This window comes from Epinephelus fuscoguttatus, linkage group LG10, assembly GCF_011397635.1.
Source record: "Epinephelus fuscoguttatus linkage group LG10, E.fuscoguttatus.final_Chr_v1".
Classification (NCBI taxonomy): domain Eukaryota; kingdom Metazoa; phylum Chordata; class Actinopteri; order Perciformes; family Serranidae; genus Epinephelus; species Epinephelus fuscoguttatus.
Window position 1 is genome coordinate 7,942,925 of NC_064761.1, and position 24,108 is coordinate 7,967,032.

The 24,108-nt window shown below is 40.4% G+C and overlaps 1 protein-coding gene across 1 annotated transcript in view; it reads left to right on the forward strand.

The window, feature by feature from the left end:
* The first annotated feature begins 14,918 nt into the window (after positions 1-14,918).
* Positions 14,919-24,108, forward strand: part of ghrhrb (growth hormone releasing hormone receptor b) — a 51,477-nt gene continuing 42,287 nt past the window's right edge. The window contains exon 1 of the mRNA XM_049587083.1: positions 14,919-15,218. Coding sequence (XP_049443040.1) covers positions 15,117-15,218 — 102 coding nt within the window. The 5' untranslated portion in view covers positions 14,919-15,116. The remainder of the gene's footprint in view (positions 15,219-24,108) is intronic.

The following is a 24,108-nucleotide window of genomic DNA, read 5'->3' on the forward strand; positions in this document are numbered from 1 at the left end:
CTACAGCTCTGCTCTCCTCCTCTCTTCTCTCCTTCTCTTGGCACAAGGCATGTGCAGCACTGACCTGTACTGTGGTTTTTATTTAAATGATAAATTTAAATTAATTATCAGAGCAGCAGTGTGGGAGATGTAAACAATATTTCGAGTTGAGTTTTGGTTTATGAACCATGTGGAAGTGGGAAAGCAATTCAGTGTCTGTCTCTGCCCACACTGGGTAGTTGGTAAACCTGAATTAGCCAGAGAGTTGGAGGGAGACAGTGTGATTTTATGCCAGACTACTTTACTTGCTGTTAAGGTTAATGGTGGGTTATTGCCTAAATGAGGCTGCTGTATTGAGATGTTTTAATAGTTTAATCTCACAACAGTTACAAACAGTACCGAGGCTGTCCATGAAGGCAGGTCACAGGGAGATGTGATGCTGCTCTGCAAAGCGCTCAATTTAAGTGTGTTTACTGTGGTGACCGTGACAAGGGAAGTTGATTTTTGGGGGGGGCAGGGGCTGTTGTCTGGCAGAATTAACACTCAAATTTTGTTGTCAGGTGTTACGACACATTTTTAATGGAGAATTGATGACATGGGCCAATTTTAAAAACTAAAATAATAAATTAGAAAAAGGAATAGAAAAAAAAATGTTTTGCAAAAACGGCACTTATCTAATTGGAGGGCAAAAGGGCAGGTACTTAAGCAGCACCTGGGGTCTATCTGTGCACATGCCTGCTTTTAACATTTATATCAGCTTGTTTTAAGAGTCCTGCAGTTGGAGATGTAAAAGGGTTACCACAGTATGTGGACAGTGTGTGTGTGTGAGAGCGGATTATTCAATGTGTGCCGCTTGTGAATGTTGCCTCAGACACCCAGTAAGTAATACTGCTAGTGCATGAGCTTTCATCAGTGGACTAAGGCTTAATCAACACTGTGTTGTTTAGTTTAGTTTAGTTTAGTTTATTTAGTTTATAAAAAGGACAGCGTGCACTTACATTAGTTGTTTACAGAACAAAAAGATGTTTGCACCAGATTTAGCTAGAGGCTAATTTCCATCTGTAGTCCTCTAACATAAAACATGAAACACAACAAAATACACTATCCACAATTAACACAAAAGGAGCACACAACATCAGATACAGACACATCATTTACATATGTAGGAGTCTCAGTGACATGCACATGTATGCCCCGCATGCTGCATAGCACATAATGCTATACAGCATATAATACCACACAATATGCACAGCATACCACACATTGTCATACATACATACATACATTGTATCACATTGTACATTGTGTCATTCAGTGATGACTTAACATTTATTTAAATAAAAATCTTTAAGATTATACTTTAGGCAAGTGTTATTATTGTAGCCATGACAGGAAAGCTTCCCTAACCTTAGATGAAATCACGATATTTCCCTAAACCTGGTCAAGGAATTTTTGTGCCCAAACCCAACCAACAGTAACCCTAGTGTTGTAATATCATAAAACAGATATCTTTATAACTGTTTAAGAAGGAAAAACAAGTAATGTTGTCCTGCCGATAGGAGCGTCAGATCAGAATATGCTCCTGTGTGTTGTTCCAAAGGACGTGAACAAACAATGTGTTTTGTCATTTAATTTGGAGGACTTGATGGTTTTTGCAGGAAATTAAACAACCCTAGATAAAGTTGGTGCCCATTCATCTCAGTGGCCCAGGGCTGGATCCAGAGTCTGGAGTAACAGACTTCACTGCTGTCCATCTCAGTGTCTTCTCGCTGTAAAGTAGATTAATATACCATGAACCTTTCATGTAGCCCTGTAAAGAAACTGCTGCCGAGGTCATTTTTGTGTTTTCAGTGAGGGACAATGAGGGACATGACTAAGGGCTGCTACTGGGCTAAATCTATAGCTAATGATTGAAAGACACACAAGAGCTCTTACTCATCACTGCTCTTCATCAGCAGTGATGAAGTCCTGAGGTGAGGAGTTGGTACGTGACACATCTGTTCCATCAATTTCTGTTCGGGGTTCAGAGCCTCACAGCGTCTCTGTGGGCTGTTTGGGGACATGCAGCTGCAAACAGCAGGTGTCCAGCAATGACAACACACACACACACACACACACACACACACACACACACACACACACACACACTGCACAGAAGAATGCTGTTTGAAAGCCAGCACCAGTCCACAAAAGAACAAATTGGGACAAACAGACAGAGGTCAGCAGCAGGGGTCCAGGTCAAAGGTCGAAGATGTCTCTTGAAGGCACATCTGATTATTCTGCTTTACGCCACAACATTATTCTTAACAATCAGCTTTACACTTTCTGCTTCATTCCTTTTCACCCTGTTTGATCTGACATGCTGCTGCGCAAGTCTTCATCTCCTCACATTCTTTTGTCCATGTCAAAGGTGCTCTGTGGAGTTTTCTTTAAAAAAAAAAATGACAAGCAAAACTAGGATCCACTCAAAAAGAAGATGCACTGTAGCACAACCAGAGGTCAAAACCTCCACATGGCACCTTTTAAAGGATTTTTAAAAAAAATAAAGGCAGGTCATATTTTTGTAGTTTTGGTCATCTTTTCACTAGTTATAGGAACATTTTACACATCAAATTAATTGTGAAATCTGAAGACAAAACATCGTGTGTCATTTTAGTAGAGTTAAACAGAGCAGCAACACAAACTCTCCTGGCAATTTTAAACTTGCATTTGGAAAGGCCCGCATGATGTAAATTTTGGAAGTTGTTTATATCCATAAGCATCCAAACAGATGGCCAAGTAGCACCTAACATTTAGGAATGTGCATACTGTAGGCTACACCTACAAGCATGCTGTCTGCAAATCTAAAGAACACTTCATAGACACCCAATGTAGTAGGAACATGTATTTCAAATAGTTGGAGTTCAGATCAAACAACAACAAAAGAAAATTAATAAGGATACTGTATTATGTGTTTTTTTCCCCATCCATTCCAATGGAAGGATAATCTGAGTGCAAAAAACACCTAATAGTAAATTATATTATACAGAAAAAGTTTAAAGTTTCTAAAGTGTATCCAGAAAACAGAATGTTGATGTTGAACCTTATATTATCTGGTTATAATCAACAGAATGTATCATAAGCTGATTGTATTATTAGAAAATCATTCCCTATTCAAACATGATATTCTGACACTTATAAGTAATAAAACATAAACATGTGCCTCATGCTTTCTCCTTGCCTCATGGTCGGCCATGCTTGTTGCAAAAAAGGGCGTGGCTCTACTGCAGTCCACTTTAGATGATATGGAACACTGCGATTGTCTTTACATTCAGTCAGTAAAGTTTTCATTTGGGTGAAGTCAGATGAAAGTAACTATAATAACCACATTCAAAATGTCAGTTCTAATTATTTATTGCATATATATTACAGACAGTACAGTAGGTAAGGACCTCAGTCCTGCAATTATGTACAAGTGTGTCATCAACTAATTTTTTGTAATTAAATTATTCCCTAAAATATACATTAGTTTCATTATTTTGGCCTCTGAACTAAGATTTATCAGATGTAAAATTCTCTAGTGTTAAGTGATTTTTGCTAAACTGCAACAACTGAATATTACTTGCTGGTTTCACACCAGCACATTAGCTCCCAGTCCCTGATCTGAAACTAATTTATGCTTCATCACTCACATTTACGGAAATTCATGATTAAACTCACGCACATGATTCAGATTTTTTTCTCTTAGGAAAATTGTAATGTGTATTCCAAATAATAATTATGGACTGATGGCAGTCAGGTTTTGCTTTTAGAGTAAAACATTTTACAATCAGCACCGTGAAAGTGTTTCTCCTCACAGTGGTGTCACAGTCCAGCAGCAGTGAGCTGTGCAAAGAGGGAAACCACACAAAGTTGAAAGTAATTAAACATGTTTTAAATTTTTTTTAAACTAAGTCCAACACTGTATAATAAATGAATCTGTAGTCTGTTTATCAGTGGCACTCCCAATGCTGCATGTGTGGTGTTGTAGGGCAAAACAAAGAGGAAACCCAAACTAAAAGTGTCAGTGGTGATGGTGAGAGAGAGAGACAGAATAAGCAGCCAGTGATAGGACAGACAGAGTTTGCATTTGCTATTTTAAAAATGGACGTTTTATTCAGTAGTTGATGATGAAATTTCTGAGCAATTTGTGATAAAATGTACAGGCAGAATGACAAAAAAACGACGACTAGACACCAGAAGAAAACACTGGCATTGTACATTCCTGCAAATCACAAAAATGTTAAATGTGACATTACAGGTTTCTAAAGTGACGTAGTATATGAACTGACTTTGTCATTGGTAAGGATGAGGGGGTGGAGGATAGTGTAACATTATAGGCGAGACACCTGCTAAGCTGCAGACCACTTTTCAAGACCAACACAACAAAATCAGTTGTTTTTTAGTGAGTAACTGCTGTTCTAATCCAAAACATGATCTTTTCCTAACCATAACCAAATGATTTCTATGCATGAACATAACCACACAGTAACCACAGTTGTGTTTAAATCTTAAGAAACGTAAAGTTTCTACACATCTGCTACATGTTAATATATAAACGTAACATACCTGTGGTTTGAATGACAGTACAATGCCAACACTTATTCTGGGGATGTTTTGAACCGTACACTGTCTGTACTTTGGAGAGAGTGAGTTACACATTTGATTAAATGTTCTCCCGTAGGTCCTTTTGGTGTTTTCATGATACTGCATTGAGAAAAGTGTTATATTGTGTAGAGCTTGAATAAATCCCCTTTTTGAATATAAACAAATCTCTGGTGGGATTTTTTTTCATAATAGACATATAATCTGTTGTGATTTAAAGAGAGATGAGCTGGGACATCAAATGTGGGAAAACGACAGAAAGGAGAATAGTTTATCCTCAAGTCAAAGATTCAGATTCACTCTCTTTAATACATTATTACATGTGCTGTGAGTGCACAGGCACATGCCTATACTAACGTACTTGTGAGGATACTGTATTGATTGATAATAATTCCCTGGAGGCTTTTCCTAACTTTGACAGAGTCATAACCTTAAACTGAAAAGAAACTGTCCCCAGAAAAACTACAGCATTGATCATTTGTTCAACCTAATGATAATGATCCGTTATCCTGACATGTGACCTCCTGCACTCGTGTGAACAGTCCTCTCTGAATGCCTGATATTCATTTGCTATGCTGGAAGACTGGTTAGGGAGTGACATCAGGGTAAGGATTTCTGGAGCAACTTAACCTACTTCAAAGGTGCATGAAGACGGGAGATGAATCAAAGGTGTAGAAATTCCAGCATAACTGTAGTATTTAAATCAGCTCTATTGCAAGATCAACACGTTTGGGACAGAAGGCCACAAGATGAAACATGATGGTCTTACAATAAAGTTGTTCCAAATACTCTATTGAGTCATTTTTTTCTGGTTAGAAACTGACCATGGTATAAGCGGAATAAGGCCCTTCGAGGTGTCCAGGAATTAACGGCCTTTCCAGAGGCAACTGTCTTTAGGCAACTGCACGATTTGCCAATGTTGGCGCATGTGTGACAGTGATTTAAAATCAGGGTCAAAATTCTTTCTTGTAATTAGTAGCTTATAGCTTGTAACCTCAGTGTTGCATACATAGTAAGGAAATTTGTACATCTGTCTCCAAGAATGAATAAACCTCGTTCCTGCAGAAATTTTAATTACACATGCACAAAATATTTCTACAGCCACTACATTATTACACAATCAGAAACTTGAATTTGTGAGAAAACTCTTTGTGAACATAATTTTCAACCCAGTCTCAATCCAGAAGCTAATGTTCACAGTTGGGCTAGTGTTGTGTCGTTTGCCAACGAATCGTTCAAAAGAACAAATCTTGTTGAGTGAACGTACTGAACTGAATCACTTCCGGAACTGATTTGTTCATTTCTCAGTTCAGCTGAGCTCAGCGGCGAGCGTGTAGGCCAGAAGTGGAACTGCCGATTCAGTCCATGCGAACGATGAATCACACGCGATTCAGGATTCAGGCATTTATGTGTCAAACACAAGAATGATCTCAACAAAGTTTCGTGTCAGATTCATCAGTCCTCCATAGAAAATCTGGCTTAGATCTCGCACTGTAACCATTGTTGCGGGGTTTTTTGAAAGCTTCTAGACAAGTACCATATCATCTACAATTGCAGTCATCTTGCTGTAAAAGGCATCCTCACCCTCAACGGCTTCTAGATCTGGATGTCAGCTATCCGTTTGGTTTCTCAAGAACATGTATGAGCTTTGATTTGTCACTGCATGTAAACAATAATCTGTTTGGAGTGAAGAGCGCTCTTAGTGTCAGGGTAAACTCATAGATTCCATTGCATCCTTCTGATCTACACCTCGGTTTGACTTTGCCAGGACCATAAGTCTACCATATAGATCTTTTGTTTCTTTCAGGTATGATGATAATGATGTTGTCATAGATCTTGACTGCATGGCTCTTGTTGCCACATGTGAACATTTTGTTGTTGTTTTTTCTCTTGATAGGTGCCCAGATACTGACATTTCCAGTCATTCGCTTGCTAACATATTCCTCATACAGTTTACTTTTTGTCCCATGTCATCCATATTCAGTATATTCATCTGGGATATGTGCATAGTTTATCAAGTTGTATAGTGCTTGGCCTTCGATAGCAAATGGATTGCCATTAGTCAACATGGCAGCCTTGATTTTGATAATTGCCTCATGATTACGCTTAACTGCAACTCGCGAGAACTCAGGGTGGTCAACAGCACTGTTTTTTCCAATGCTGAACTGTGATGTGAACTCCCTTGCCAAGTTGGAAAGTTCATGAGCTGTTGTGAAGAAGCGTTGTTGTACATTGGGATTATTGGAGATTCTAGTGAGGCCAGAGCGGACCTTCATGAGTTTGTTAAGTTGCTCACAGGCATGGGCTGTCCCAATAGATACATACAAAGGGAATGTCATTTTTGGTCACAGATATTGCCGTCTTAAAGTTCCTTCCATGTGTCTGGAATATGGACCTTTAGTTCATTCATATCTGCAATGAAGCGTGGCCAAAGTCGACTGTATTTAGTCCTATCCATTGCAAAGTAAAGCTTGCTAAGAGCTTCTCCTGCTGCAAGATGAAGGTCTAGATTAGCATTTGGGGATGCTGCTATAAAGAACAGAATGAAAGATAGTTCATCAGGGACATCAACATGAAATGCTTGGACTTTTCTGCTTTCCAATTCTGCAGCTTTTTGACAAGGTCCTCTTGAGTCAAAAATTGTAACAAATTGGCATTGGCCTGCTTCACAGGCTCAGCGTCTCTGCATGCATCCTGGACATCACTCTCTGCTGGTGCTGTTGCGTCACAGCACAAACTTTTCAGATAAGGGTTTTCCGCAAGGAATTGCTCCAATGCCAGTTCATACAGAGCCATGTAGGAATAGATGTGTGCACGCAGTGAATGCTTGTAGTGTGTGCATTTGAGGATCTGTCTGCTGATGCCAGAACCATACAAATCAGCTTCAATCCAGGCATCATCTATTCCTGAGTTTTCAATGGAAGAGCCAAGGGCTCTCAAGGCAGCCAGAATCGTTCCCCTCAAGTCAATTGCACAACTTTCATGATGGGTGCCATGTCAAATATTATAACAGTTAGGTATTTGTCACCAACTGCTAACTGCTTCAGTGCACGAGCCTGTGTCATAATCGTGAGCAGAGGTGACCATTTGTGAGCTACTTCTGGGAGTAAAGGTAGGACTCCAACCTGAGTCAAGCTTTTGTTCATGAACAGCAGTGAGTTATAGCCTACCCAGCTAGGAATGTTACTGGAAATGCCATTCTTCAGCCTAGAAATAACTGAGGTGTCCATCCATCCTAAATGTGTGAGCTGGTAGGTGCCATCCACACCTTTAGTGTCAACACAGGACCTCCTCATCCTCTCATTAGCTGCAGGTTCTCTCTGCTTTGGCTTCTCACATGGCATTATGGCGGTATGATGTGGGATTACAGAGAGACTGGTGCTATTCCCCAAGGGAATCACCTTTCTGGTACATAGCAGTTACTGTCCTATGTGTAGTACCATTGCCATCTGCAGTGTCCTCAGCAAAATCTGCATTATCTGCTGCAAAGAAGACAAATTTGCCCTTTTTCAGGAATGGTGGCACGTAAAACCTTTGGAACACTTTGGTGTTCATAACCACAGCATTGTCAAGAGCTGTTTCCATCATTAAAGTGCAGCTATATGACATACAATAACCTTGAGCATTGAGGAGATTCAAAAGTCTCTTATCTTTTGTGTAATGGTGCAGAGTCCACGCCAATCCCACTGCTTATGGATTTTCTCGAGCATGCTGTGATCGAAATCCTGTTTGATCAGTTTTTGGGTGGTAGGTCAGTTGTCTTTTTGACTTGGATCCAAACATTATGTTTTGACTTAGTGTGAGGGCAGCCCTATCTACTGTGTGTGTTCAAACTTCAGTCTCCAGTTTGTCTGCAGGTCCTGCTTTAATCCAGCAGATAAGTGTATATAGTTCTATTGGTAGCCTACATCCCCCATAGTGCTAAAAACTGCAGAGGGACATTGAGGGGACTCTTTTTTTAACGTAGCCTCAATACTCTGGTGAACAAGCTGTGCAGTTCTGTAGAGTGTCTATATCTTGTCAATGTCATCAGAAGTGATGGCTCTTTCGACCATTTCGACCTCGCAGGGATCTGGACAATAGAGAACGTCTGGCTTTGTGCTGTTGCTTTGCAGAGCTGACTTTACACCTGGTAATTCAAACAATATTTTGTCTTTCAGCCACTGTCTGGTGAAAACAGGTTTATTATGATTCTAAATGTCAGCCATAGAATGATATTCACCACCTCTGGTTTGTACATCAGTGATGTTCACCAGTTCAAAAGAAACTAGCTAACTATTTGTGAGGGGCACCCATACTTTTCACCTTGTACTTGTGCTGTCCTTTTTTCTCAGAACATAAAATGCATGTTTTCTCTAACAGTCTTTGTGATACATCACATCACTTGCAAGGACATCACCTTCAGAAATGCGAGTAGCAAGCCTTATTTTCAGCTCTTGGTTGGAGGAGACAGACACAGCTTCTTTCAGAGATTGACCTGCATTCTTGGTCTTAACTGCATAAAGCTATTGATTGCCTGACATTTGACAAAAGAAACACAGATCTTCACCTGACTGTGGATCTTTTATCAATAATCTAAGTGTTCTATAGGCAAGTGGACTTGCTTGAGTTTCTTGAAGATCTTTCGCCTCTCATCCAAAAAGCTTCTTCAGGTTTGAATTCTGAGCTGAACAAGCTCCTTGGATGAGAGGCAAAACATCTTCGAGAAACTCAAGCAAGTCCAGTTGCCCATGATAGAGCACTTATGATTACATGACCTGGCTGACTAAGAACTTCCACTGATATCTTTTATCAGTGGTTGTGCTGCTGACTGTATAAATGGTGCTGATGCAGCTACTGAGGTTGATGGCTCACTCCTATCAGAGTCTGATGGATGCCCGCTTTTCATGTCATGTCTTGCACTGGACAAGAAACGTTGGTAGCAGTCTCTAGCACACTGCATGTGAACTTTGTTGGTGGCTTTTGAGTAACAATTTCTATGCCACTGAGCATTGTTGCTCATTAGATTTTCTGCTGTGCAGCCTTGGATCCTCCTGTAAATGTGAGTAAAGTCACCATCATTAAGTAATGCTCCCTCTTTGATTACAGACAACAAAGAATGGCAAGAATCCAATCTTGGCTGTGCCACCATCTGGCCAGTCTCTTTTTGGCACAAAATGCAGTGTTTCCAGTTGACTGTTTCACCTGACTGTGGACCAAGTTGTGGCAATGCTGTCACCATGACCTCCAAGCAAAATCAGATATGACTGTGTAAAAGCAGATAGTTGGAGAGAGAGTGATGACCAGAAGGGAGATTACGTTACAGGGTTTTCAACTTTCTGTCACCCCAAATGGGATGGAAACTGATCATGATGTCATGTTAGCTATTTTATGGAAACTATAAGATTATGCCAGTTTAATGCAAATAGTTAAACATAGCCAAACAGTTACCTTAGCTAGCACATGAGTTCACAGCTTACAACTAATAAATAACTTATTATAACTAACATTAGGTAGATATAATCATAACCAGTGGTTAACGCTAGCTAGCTAGCTTGTCTATGCTATTGTTTTCTAAAGCCAGCTAAGCCAGCTCTCTCTAGCTAGGTGTTAAAGGCTTTGACATACTCCGCAAGAACAGAGAAATTTGTTCTCTCTCGCAGTGCTGCAGGAAAGAATGACATCTTTTTCTGTTTCTTGCAGCCCTAGTTTGGGAGTTCTTGCAGCTTGTTCGTGACACATCATCTGGGCAGAACTTTTTTCTTGTGTGATTGGTCAGAAATTTCAAGTGGGCGTGGTTAATGCGGAAAAGCGGCAGTTCGAGGGGCCTGTGAGGACTTCCCAGGCGTTCTGCACTTGAATTTCTTGTGAAGTATGAAATGTCCTGGCCAGAAAGAACTTTGTTCTTGTTCTTGCCACCTCGAGAAAAAGAACAAATTTCTCTGTTCTCTTTTCCCTGTATTTACAGGGCTTAAGTGTTGCAATAAGACATACAGCAACAAGAGATACAGCGTTATTCACCTAATACAAAACATTATATGCAGGTACAGCATCAGACTCTCTCTTAAGTGTGTTGCAAATGGTCCTTTTTGTTTCTTGGGCTTAAAAAATATGCAATTAGCCACATAAGTCAGATGCCCCTTTAATTTATCATGAGCTATTCAGCTAAAAACATGTTATGAGTGGTTGCCATTTTGAAAGTCCAAGAGAGCCACCACAGAAACTTTGAAAAAAATGGAAACATTGGTTTGGGTTCATCACACTCTAAACTTTCTGAAAATGTATAGTTTATGAACCCCCCAGCGATTTTTAACGAAAGTTGCAATCAGGACCTAGCCTTGAAATCCAGACCCAAATCTAGAAAGATTTAGGGTCTGGCTATGAGTAATACAAATGGCCCAACTCGAGGGGCGGCACCAAGCGTGCATTTGAAAATATCACTGCACGCAATTGGATAACACTATGACCAGAGAGAAAAAGCCAAGTCTAACTCGTTCATTATAGCGGCCAAAGCTGTTTCAAACAACTGGTGTTCATCCGTAGCCATCTTGCACTGTTTACTGACTGATTACGGACTTCGTCGTTGCAGCGTTGTCGTCATCTGTTTAGCTCGCCTCTGGCTTGCCTATATCAGATACAACGATGTGATTGGTGCAGCTCGGCTCCAACGGCATGGGTAATGAGCATCATTACTGATTGCCAGAGTGACTCGCTGAGCAAATTCAAATTGTGCTCTCATGAGAACTCTGGATTTCCAGGGCAATCAGGACCTTGTGACCTTGACTATTTACAGTGCCTTGAAAAACCAGTGGCATGCCCAGAGATTTTTCATAGTGGTGGCTAGATGAGGCCATTGAAAATCTTGGGGTGTCTTGGAATCTTGGAATTTCAGGAATTTGCTTAAGCTGCTGAAGTATATAGGCTAGTTTAAAAGAGAGTTACAGGGGCAATAAGCGAAATTGTTTCACCACTAGGTTCGCTGTTGTGCACTGCCTGTAGAGCAAAACAAAGTGTGTCATGAGCCACTCCTCCCTCTACCTCTGCTCTCCAACAACCCCCCCCCCCCCAGTCGCCTCCAGACAGTCCCGGTGTTTCTTCCGCAGGCTCCGCTTCACTCAGCTTCACTCAGCTGCCCGATATACCCGCTGCTACTTCACGCATTAACCTGATTAACAAACCAGGACTCGGTGCTCCGGTTTGATCCAAATGGGGAGGCTAACTGGCTGTGTTAGCAGCTGAGTGAAGTGGAGCATGAGGAGGAAGCACCGGTCAGCCCCCGCTTTCACTGCAGGCAGATTCACTCGCCACAGGGGCGAGGAGATAAAACCTAAACAGCCAACTTAGTTTAGCAGTTAGCAATGTTTTTCACTCACTCTCAGTCTCTGCTGTGTTTAGCTATTTCCCTGCTTTCTTGTTAGCGTTAGCACTACTCGGCTCCCACGCTAATGCTCCAACTCCAACTGAGCCGGGAGCCGGGCTCACGGTCTCACGGAGAAGAGTTTGAACGTTAGCATGGCAGCCGATTAGTGCTAACGTCCCCACGCTTCTCCGCCAGGCTCAGTGAGTCAGAGCCGAGAAGCCTGGAGACGTTAGCGTTAGCACTAGTCGGCTGCCATGCTAACGTTCCGGGAGCCTGCTTAAACGTGGGGACGTTAGCGTTAGCACTAGTCGGCTGCCATGCTAATGTTCCAACTCTTCTCTGTGAGACGCTCACAGGATCCCGGCTCACGGAGAAGAGAGGAATGTTAGCGTTAGCTCCCAGAGTTAGCACTAGAGCTACTACAGCTACTGGAGTAGCTTGCAGCTATGAAGAGCTTCTACCAGCTCTTCTAGTCACTGAGCCTTGCCTCCATTTCAGCAAATATATTACATTTATTACAAGTACCATCATCATTGAAGTAGGCAGGGGAATAGCTAAACAGCCGCCAGGCTGCCCGCCGGGCTACATTTTACAATGCTAACTGCAAATGTTAGCTGAGCTGCCGGGCTACTCACCTAACACAACCGAAACGCCTGACCCATTGCTGGGACAGAGCCGCTAATAACTCAAGCTCCGGACGTTAACCCATGCTACAATTGTTACATTAAATTTAATTGAATCGACATAGCGACATGTGCTGTAACACTAATTAAAACAGACATTTGACTTTATGTTGTACCTGTCCAGGAGAAGAAGAGCTAGCTCCGAGTCTGATTGTTTGTTGATTTCACATGAACGTACATGAACGCACAGCCGGACTGGCTTGTAAACAGTGGGCTGGAGATCAACACAGAGAGAGGGAAAAAAAGAGAAAATAATAGTTTTAATTTGAAGGAATACATTCAAAATATTTACGGGTAAAAACCCTCATAAGTTAAAAGGAGACTCGTGGGTACCAATAGAATACGTTTTCAATCAGATATCTTGAGGTGAGAGTTCAAGTGATCCCTTTAAGAATGGCCATGCCAGCTGTTCCCTCTCCATGATGATGGAATAAATGGACCTTAAAAGGGAGCTGAAGTGTGCGGACTTTTCTTTGTTTAGTTTAACTCTTTTGGTCCAGCACCTTCTTCATTTTTTGGATGTGCGCAACTGCTTTTTTTATATTCAGCTGTTCCCTCACCAAAATTTAGCCTATCTTTGGAGCTTTATTTAGTCCCGTTCCTGATAAGCTGACACAGTTGATATGAAATGCATTAGGTTTTCTAGTTTCACAAGACAACTTTGCTAGTATAAAAAACAAGCATGCTGTCACCTCATAAAGACGATAATAACAGCCTCCAATGATTTTATTATTATATTATTATTATTATTATTATCTACTAAATATCACCATACAGTGGCTAAGCTTCACTATCAGTGATGGCATACAATAAAACCTCAACCATAGAGGTGGCGGATCAGAAAATGCTCATATGAGTTGTTTTTGGAAAGTTATGAGCCATTTCTTTAATCAAACAGCCTGTTTTGTCATTTAGGTTTGATGAATTGTAGTCCTCAGAGCAAATCCTAATCTTAGAATAAATGGTTTATTTTTTGGGACACTGGATTTTGTTCCCATAACATTAGGAATACACAGCAAAATAAACACATGCATAAACACACACATCATTATTCTGAGCCTTGTTCAGGGGCCAGAACGCAGCCTCGCAATATTCATGAAGCACAAGTGTAAACTAATAACATGCGCAGCCTAATCCCTGTATCAGAGAGTGCCACCCCCACTCTTCTCTCTGCTCACAGGTGCTGCTGTCTGCAGGAAACTCATTGTTGGTGGTCTGGTGGAAAAGCCAAAGGCACCGTCTGTCATCGATCGACGTCTGCAAGGTGCAAGATGCCTGCTGCACACACACGCACACACACACACACACATACAAACACACTGCTGCTCCATTGGCTGCTATCATTCTGCACTGTTTATGTTTATTCTAACTGTTCATATTAAGTGTCCTGAGTAGTGAAACATAACTGCAAGGGCACATCTACTGTAACACAACACACACACACACACACACACACACACACACACACACACACACACAGTGTGTAAACATCATCTTATTTGTGTGATGAAATGGACTAAATGGATTCAATATTTACACTGCACAAAAGAAAACAAAACCCTACAGAATAACATCCAACAGTTTGGTAACATCAGCCATTGTGATCATCATACCAGACCAAGAAGAGCTGTAGCTTACTGTAAAAACCACTATGTATATGTGTTTTAAACAGACTGATTAATGTCTTACAAATCCAACTTTGCCTTTATAAAATGACAGTTGTGCTATTTCTTATTTCAAAAGTGACATAAACTCATTCTTATTCCCCCAACACGGTCTTTTCAGACCATGGGGTTATGGATATAACCATTTTGTGGGAGAAAATTTCTCCAAGAATGCTTTGAACCTATTTACATGAAACCATATTGGAAAACCAGCGTATTTTTTTAGACTGTGGAAACAGTGGTCTAACAAACACACAAATAAATAAATGTAAACAAAATAATATGGTGACTTGAGGTCCATTTACTGGATTTTTTTCTGAACAGTGATTCCTTTGTCTATTTTAGCCTTTCAAATCTTTAACATTCAGCAAAGATGTAGAGTATCATGCATTTTGATATATAGTCTAATAAACAAAGACTTATCTTTCATAGCCTATGTCTAAGACAGGAGATAAACTACTGTTAAGTATGTCTGTTTATAAGGTTAGTTTTATGAGTGTGACTGACTCCACATCCTGTCTTCCCTGGTGTGAGAGCGCAGCTCTGCGCCGCTGCTGCGTCTGTGCGCTCCGCTCCGTCCTTCTGTCTTTTCAGGGAGGAGCGCACCTTGTTTGGCTCAGTCGGGTCCCGGCTCTCCTCCGCGCGTAATGCGGACCTTCTCCTGCTTGGGACACCGAAGAGACATCAACATCGGGGAACGGCCAACGAGCGGCTCAGTTCATGGATGGTCGGAAATTTAAAAAGGAAGTAATTTCTTATCCTCGAAGATTGATACTAGCCTCGGACGTACTTCTACTATTTTGCGCGTAGTTTTCAAAGTGAACAAGAATGTTACTGAGCAGTGCATTCACCTCTGGATGCCCGTGGCTGAAACGGATGGCCACATTACTTCACATGGTTCTGATCCTGCAGCTGGCGGTGTGGGAGACGGTGAGTCCACGTGCAACACACAGGTTATGGATCTTCACGGTTGACATGATGAGGTTTATTGTATGATGGTTGTTTATTTTAGTAGCTTTTCCCCCTGTATGTGTACAGAACGAACCAGTGCTGCATTTTGCTGTGGTAGCCACATTCTTTCAATTTTAAAGGTGACGAGGGTCATTTCATATTATTTTGTCCACTGATAACCAGAAAAACTTATTTTTTAAAAGATGCTGGAGCATTAATCCAAGCACTGGTCATTTTCTGGTCAAACAAACAAACACAACACTAAAACCTAAGCGCAATAAATAATAATAATAATAATAATAATAATAATAATAATAAAATGTGTAGACACACACACACACACACACACACACACACACACACACACACATTATATATATATTGTTGTTGTGTGTATTACAGGGGAACACTGTCCACTTTATATGCATATTTCTTAAATGTTTAATTATGTCCAGTTATATGTCCTTGAGGGGTCCATTCAGATAGCCTACATTTAATACTGGTATTTAAACAAGGTATGTACTATTTTTTATTGTTTAGAGTGCTTTAATTTTATTGTATTGCTAATGCAGCATTACACACAAATTCCAATGGAAAAATAAAGTCATATATAACTTATTGCACATTCATGGCAACTTAAGTCATTTCCAGGATGTAAATGCTCTCACAAACACAAAAAGTCCAAATGAGAGGCAGTTTCCTGCAGATATTGACCTGCTGCCCTCACTGTTGTCTGACATATGTGAATTAATAAGCATTAACTGATGGATGATTCATTGGTTTTGATTGTTAATGATCAGCATCCCATTTAACCCATTATTGGCTCTTCTGTGTAGTGGTTTGATATTCCAGACTTAAGTCATATTAATCTTTGCTTTTTTTGCTCTGTTTTGGTGCCCCAATAAGACAATTCACAACATGTGAATCATAAATCTCAGAACTTCTATCAAGTGGAGCAACTGGTGATATTATTGAAAATATTCAATAAAGAAAAGAAAAGATCCAACGGTGTCTCCTGTGACTCCATTAACACTGGACACCCACTAGGCTCTGCTGCCTTTGGTTACAGACAGACAGCGGCAAAGAGAAAGCATTAATATTATTTCTGCTTGTGCATATGCACCGGTTTTAAATTTTTAGTAATGCAGACAATTCAGGGTGAAGGATATTTCTATTTAATTCTGTTTCATCCTTATTTGAACTTTGATTTAATGCCATCATGGAGGCATTTCTTCTCTGTGCTCACCTCAGAGTTCACCACTCTAAATCATGGTGAAGGGTTCGGCTTTGTGACGCATCACTGATCCTGTGTTGTCCTTTCCTTTATTAACTGCTTCCTCCAGAGACTCTAAAGGTGCTAATTTTATCCTCTCTGCCTTTTCATTATAGATTGTTCTACCCTTGACAGCAGGATGGCTATAATGCCACTTATTGATCTGCTGTATCACTGTAATTGCATCATGGCAGGAGCGATATAGTGTACACACATTCACATTTACACTCTTAATTTCTGTCTTTATTTTTCTTGCTCTTTGTTGACATTTCATCCCTTTGAGTATACCATGAGCCTTTTTTTGCGTATCAGTTTAAATTGCCTTCCAAATTCATTACCTGACATTATTAATTGGGTTTTTTCCAAAGCAGTCCACAATAAGTGATAAAACAGATATAGAAAGTTACATCAAAATGTGCAAGAGTAATACAAAATATTGAAAAATCTAACTGATTATAAGAAAAGGAACAGTAAAATTTAAAATTTAACTAAAAATCGCATTGATAGATTTTTATATCCACTTGGATAGGTTTCAGACTTTTAAGAAAAACTGTTTTATGAGGACAGAAATGCATTTGACATGTTTGTTAGAGCTCAAGGATACACAGAATGCCTTTTGATGAGTGACACTAAAGGTTTGTGTCATGTAGGCTATCAGTTCAAGAAGGACCCAAATGCAGACTATCAGGCAGGTTGAATTTTTAACAGAATGCGAGCTTTAATGCAGCTGATAGAAAACACTACAGGCAGGTAACTAAAAATACAAATAAAAGCAGAACCAAAACTATTTGGAAAACCAACTAGAATAATATGATGAACTCAAATCTAAACTCCAAGCAGAACACCACACAGGACATGACACCAAGAGCACGGGGGAGAGCACAGGAATGACCACGGGAATGAACCCAGGGATGGATGCAGGATGAACACAGATGAACTGACAAAGAACAAAGGGAAACACACAGGTAGCTATACATAGAAAACTAATCACAAGACCGACACACAGCTGAAGTAGGAAGACAAGGGGGCAAAAGGAAGGAAATGGAGATTGGCTAACAACAAGGGTGTGGAGGGGAACCCTATAGAGTGGAGCAAACAAGAATGATACAAAATAGGCGTAAAGAGAAGACTCTGGAACAGGGAAGGACTAATGAGAGAGGTGTGACAGAAAACAGGTGGGAAAACACACAAAGACAGGAAGTAAAACCAGGCATCTACAAAATAAAACAGGAGGTAGATTAAGCATGAATTAATTACGGGAAACAAGGAACAGAAAACAGAAAACTCCAAAACAAAGTCCATAGGATAACAGAATATAAACAACCCCAGGATCATCACAGTTAGTTCACAAGAAAACTCCACTAGGCACACTTAAGTAAAGGTATGTAATCAACACTGGTTAAAAGTACTTACAGTATCACAAATAAAAGTACTGCAAAACAATTGCAACTGTGAGAGTTAAATCGTTAAATGTAATATATTAGTAATTTTACTTGTTGTGTTGTGTGAGCATCAGCATCTTTGCTGTTGTAGTTGGTGGGGGTGGAGCTATTCTGTAAAATGTTGCATCGTTTAATTATGTTTTGTGTGTAAAATCTCAACCTGCTGATGTTAAATGACTCGCCACCCTGTGTCTCCAGCCTGAGGCAAGTCGTGCCTCTGCCTTAAAAACAAGCCGTAAAACCTTAACATCATTTCTAAAGGCCACAGGTGACCAGTGCGGAGAGGTCAACATGGAGGCAATCCGCTGCGAGTTACCTTTCCTGGTGGCTGCACTTTGTTCAAACGGAAGGTAGTTAATTGATTTTTGGGGCCAATAACGAGTGACAGTAATTCAGTTGCTGGAAACAAAGACAAGAAGGGTTTGTGTATCTGGAAATGAAAAGAATGATGCAATTTTAGAGATGCTCCTAGGCTGACAGATGACTGACTTTGTTATGTTGCTAAAATGTTTTTTGGCTCTGGGCCTCTTTTGCGGGGGGCATTGAGGCTGGTTCACAAGATGAATGTGATGGGTCATCAGATGATTAATGGGATAGGAGAGAGACAAAAAGATTGCCATGCTACATACATTTATGATTTTGTTTCTTTAATCTAATAAAAAAAAATCTACAAATGACAAAGTCACAGAGGTTTAAAAGTGGAAAATTACTTTGTTACTTTGTTGTGCAGGATGTCCTCACAAGTGATGTATTGGCTCAGTTTGCTTGGAACCTCAAGTAAGGTGGTACCAAAAATTATTACCAGGTGCTATCCACTACTTTGGAAAACCTAAAAACAGTAGGTTGATTAGAAGTGTGCCGTAGCATGCAGTGGAAATGCAGCATAACTGTCCACAGCCATGCGGCCAGCTCTGTGAGGTCATACATAAGCACAGTGCAGCTTGGAGCTAAATCCCGATGTTAGCATGCTAATATGCTCATAGTGACAATGCTTACGTGTTGATGTCTAGTAGGTATACTGTTTACCATTTTTGTTTTACTCGTTAGCATGCTAACATTTGCTAATTATCACCAAACACAAAGCACAACTTATGGGAATGTTATTTTTGAATCTGGCCACAAAAGTATAAAACAAATTGAAATGTTAAAAAAAAATAGGAGGGTCACTTAAGTTATTACAATTCATCATTAGGGGAACATGATTGTCTGCATCATAGTTTATGGCAATCCATCTTAGAGTTGTTGAGACATTTCACTTAAAACTGCACATGTCAACATCATGATGGCGCCAAAGTCAGCAGATCACCAAAGTGAGTAGGATTCATCATCTGGGAACCATAAATGTCTGCACAAGATGTTGTGCCAATCCATCAGGTCTATATTGATATCTTAATGGAGAAGTGAAAACTTAAAAAGCAAAGAAAGTAAATTAGCGCATTTCCCAAAGTGTCAAAGTATTCCTTTAATGTTTGTATGTGAGTAAGAGGAGAGGTCTGATAGATTCAGTGTGTCATCAGTGTAAGAATAAAAGGAAATATTGGAAATTACTTCATCTGGAGGTACGATGTAAATTGAAAACATCAAAGGGCCAATAATACACACACACACACACACACACACACACACACATAGGCTACTCTCTCTCTCTAATGACATCAGAGACCTGGTGATTACCTGTCCTTTGTATCACTGTGAAATTCTGAATGTAAATGATGGCGGCTGGGTAAAGGTTGCTGGAGGCGATCGGCGCCCTGCGATAATGACCTGGTTAAGACAGTGATTGAATTTAAATGACATTGCAGCCACGTAAACTATTGCCATTTAGGATTGAGGGTTACAATAATTAAAGCGCATGCTCAAATGGCACTTCAGCACTTCACTCTCACACACACACACACACACACACACACACACACAATCTTGATTTTATTATTCTGTGTCCGTGAAGTTAGGGAAGCATCTGTGAGGCTCTGCACCACCTAAAATGACACACTTTGTTGCTTCATAGGACAGCGTATCATGTTCCTATCTCACTTGTATAAAGTAGGTTTGTTCCATAAACCTGTAGGGAAGATATGACTACACTGTCTTGTGTCACGGTGAAGCTGCGCTGCCAGATCAAGCTGATAGATCGAGCTGTTCAGGTACACAGACTCATTTATCCCTGCTGTAGGTATAAACTATTAATGACGCAGGAGTTCATGGGCCACCCAGTTTGAATAAGTTGTAGAAATATTTTTGCCTTCTCACTGTAAACTCTGCTCCTGTACAGCTATGTGTTTAGGGGATGGATGTATTAGATAATCCTTAAAATAGAAAATGAGAGAACTTAATTTAGTGCTGTTGGAAAATAAGGAAGATACTTGACAAGAGAAGCCTCTACCATCATTCATGTTGCTCTTATAGTACCATCCAAGCCTATTAAATCTGTGTTATGTAAAGAGCTGATGGGGTATTTATCAGAAAGCCTGGATTTACTGTATAAGACAGAAGATCCCAAAGGGGGTTGCCAGGTAGCAGCCTGGTCTCACACAAATATGTGAAATGACCAAGACCTCTTGTGTTAAAATTACAAGCCTGCACTACAAAATCAGTAACAATAGGAAGTCAGTGAGGATCCTATGTTGTGGTGGTCACACAAATTCCTGGGTTCAACAAGGTCATGCAATGGCCAGTGGTTAATATTTTTCAACCCATAGGTAGTATAAAGAGCAACAAAATCCATGGATGGCGGAGGGTGAGCTGGGGGATGGGTCAAACAGACACAGGACTTTCACCAAGGAGACCAATGTTTGTGTCACATGTGAAATCAAAAATTAACAATGATGTTTGTACGTACTTGCATACTTTAAAGGGGCAAAAAGCGAAATCGTTTAACCGCTAGGTTTGCTGTTGTGCACTGCCTGTAGACCAAAACAAAGTGTGTCATGAGCCACACCTCCCTCTACCTCTGCTACCGCAGCATCTCCACGGACTATCCAGATGATCCCGGTGTTTCTTCCGCAGGCTCCACTTCACTCGGCTGCCTGATATACCCGCTGCTTCTTCCCACATTAACCTGAATAACAAACCAGGGCTCTGTGTTATGGTTGGATCCAAACGGAGGGCCGGGGCTAACATTAGCTGGGAAGCTAGCGGAGGCTAACTGGCTGTGCTGGCAGCTGAGTGAAGTGGAGCCTGAGGATGAAGCACCGGTTAGCCCCCGCTTTCACTACAGGCAGATCCACTCGCCACAGGGGTGAGGAAATAAAACCGAAACAGTCAACTAAGTTTGGCTTAGTTTAGCAGTTAGCGATGTCTTTCAATCACTCTCAGTCTCTGCTGTGTTTAGCTATTTCCCTGCCTTCCTGTTATCGTTAGCACTAGTCGGCTGCCATGCTAACGTCCACTCTTCTCTGTGAGCCGGAGCCATGAGCCCGCGAGCCCGCCAGGCTCACGGATAAGAGTAGGGACGTTAGCATTAGCACTAGTCGGCTGCCATGCTAACGTTCCTACGTGCTAACGTTCCTATGTGCTAACGTTCCTACGTGAGCCTGTGAGCCCGCCAAGCTCACGGAGAAGAGCAGGGACATTAGTGTTAGCTCCTGGAGTTAGCACTAGAGCTACTACTACATGATTCACATAACATAAATGAACGCGCAGCCGGACCGGCTTGTAAACATGGGCTGGAGATCAACACAGAGAGAGGGTGTATGAGGTCATGCTATACTCCAGATGAAATTACACCTCTAGTTCTTCACATAGCAATTTTTTAATTCCTTCAGTCTAGAAATGATGAATTTTGCTTATTGCTCCTTTAAGATACTTACATCCTGTATATAACAAACATAATTATTCTAAGAGAAACCATAGTCTTTTTCTGAATCTAACCAAGTATGTTTTTTCCCTGAACCTAACCAAAAGTTAACAGCTCCGAAAATAAGACAAAACAAAATGTTTCTACACAAAATTTCCATTATTATTCAGGTCTTTCTCTAACCTCTATTTACTTGTTACTGTTTAGGTTAAACATGCATCATTTTACGTCTTTGGGCCAGGTGTTTTAGAGGCCTTAATCTAACCACACCTGGGATACAAGATAAAACTCAAAATTCAAAATCTTGCATTTTGTACAATTTTGTACGTTTTTGTACTTCTGTGCAAAACCAGATTTAAAAAAAAAAAGTCCTCCCAAACTTAGTTGGAAAAGCCATTAAGAAGCATATAGATAGAAATTGTAGGAGGGACACTTCTACTTTGTATTATAATTTATCAAATAATTCTCTCTCTTTTTAGCTGTAGCTGTAGGGTAAGATGTCCTGCCCCAGGCCAGGAGGTGTTTCTGTTCAATGGCAGTGAGTGTCTCCTCTTGTGTTAATCCTGGACACTGCAGTGCTGTGAGAGGATAAGGTCAAATGTCATGCTCCCCTGCAGTGTCTCCATCTGCCCAACTGGCAGGTGTTCTGCTTGTGACGGTTCACACATTTCATCCCAGTACATTAATCAGAAGGAATCAATTAGACACATTCAGAGCAATTATAGGGATTATTTCTCACCTGACAGTGTAATGGATCAATTTTTTGAAATGACAACACCTAATTATTGTTACCACATGGTGGTTATGCTGGTGGAATCTATATTTTGTCTGCATATTGGAATATATATAACTGCTTAGATTATTATAGACCTATATTGGTCTGCAGGTTTCTGTTGTCCTCCTCTTCACGGTCTTCAGAAGGCGTGAGAGGAAGTGCAAGGCAGAGGAGCCTTGAATGTAGCTGTCAGGACTTTAAGAGAAAGTTGTTGAACTCCCACGTTTCAGCCTGTCAGGGGTGCTGATTACCATACAGAGGTTCATTGGTGGAGGGGAACCACCAACATCCTCTGGGTTTTCAAGTGGAGAGAGGGGCAGAGCAATGATTTGTAATAAACAAGGATTAGATTAAACTCACATGACCGTAAAGGGCAAAGATGGGCAGATCGATTCCTCAGTAACTGACACCTGAACGCCTCTTAACTTGGTAAATAATATTGATTTTGAAGGGGTTTTTATTCTTAATGCTTTCACAATGTCACCACAGACATAAATGCACTTTCGGCATTTAAATGGTTTCACGTTGTTGTAAGAAACGTCCAAAAGACCACAGGACAAGCCTCTACCATCTGTTTTATAAAAACTTTTTTTTAATTTTAAGGGATCAATGTAAAGGCAAAATATGCAACTTTCCGTGTTTTATATGATGGTTGAATCTTTGTTCCACACTAGGCTTATAAACCAGTGTTATGCTTAATCATAAAGATGCTTGTACAGGATCTGAATGTGTGAATCATTTCAAAACTATTAAATAATGTGCCAGTGACCAAAGTGTATTAGTTTTTCTGTGCATTAGTGTGTTGATTTTAATGTGTAAAGCTCCAAAAATTTCTATAGGATGGCTGTTTTGAACAAACTTTACTGCCATGGTAGTACTATGAATAATGGCACATGAGGACTCGTTCATTCCCATGGAAGTTGCTACATGGTGCATGGAGCCAAAAACTTTGACTTCCTGGATGAAAAACCATCTAGATCGTCTGCATCGTTGCTGCTCTTCTATACTTCTAAAATATTATTGGACTGAATGGATCAAATCCTGATCATGAAACGAGTCATTTCATGGGGATGGTGACGGATTGTTACAAAAATATTATCCACTGATTTACAGACGTCTCTTTCCATAGCTTATGGGAAAAATACATTTCTGGGCCCAGAAGCATCATGATGATGGACCTGGAAGTTCTAGTTAGACTGTAGACTGCAAAGTCCGGTATACTTCCTGGGGGCCTGGTTAAAACAGTGAATGTATTTAACACCTAATTTTAGATTTTTATCATGCACTTTAAAAGGACCTTATGGAAGTTTACATGTTTATTAAGGTATTAATTTGTTGATATTTTGATATAACTATGACATTGGTTTAGATTTCTGCTTTGCACCAATAATTATATTATAAAGGAACTACTGTCATTAGGGGGAGCACGTTCATTGAACATGCTGAACATGCTTTTTGGTGAACAGTGAACCAACTGATAGTTTCCGTTTGGAACAAATGAATGTGAAGATGAGTGTTGTGAACTCTTGCAGCAGCTAATGATGCTCATGCAGTGTTTTATGCAATGTCAGTGTTGTGTCAAA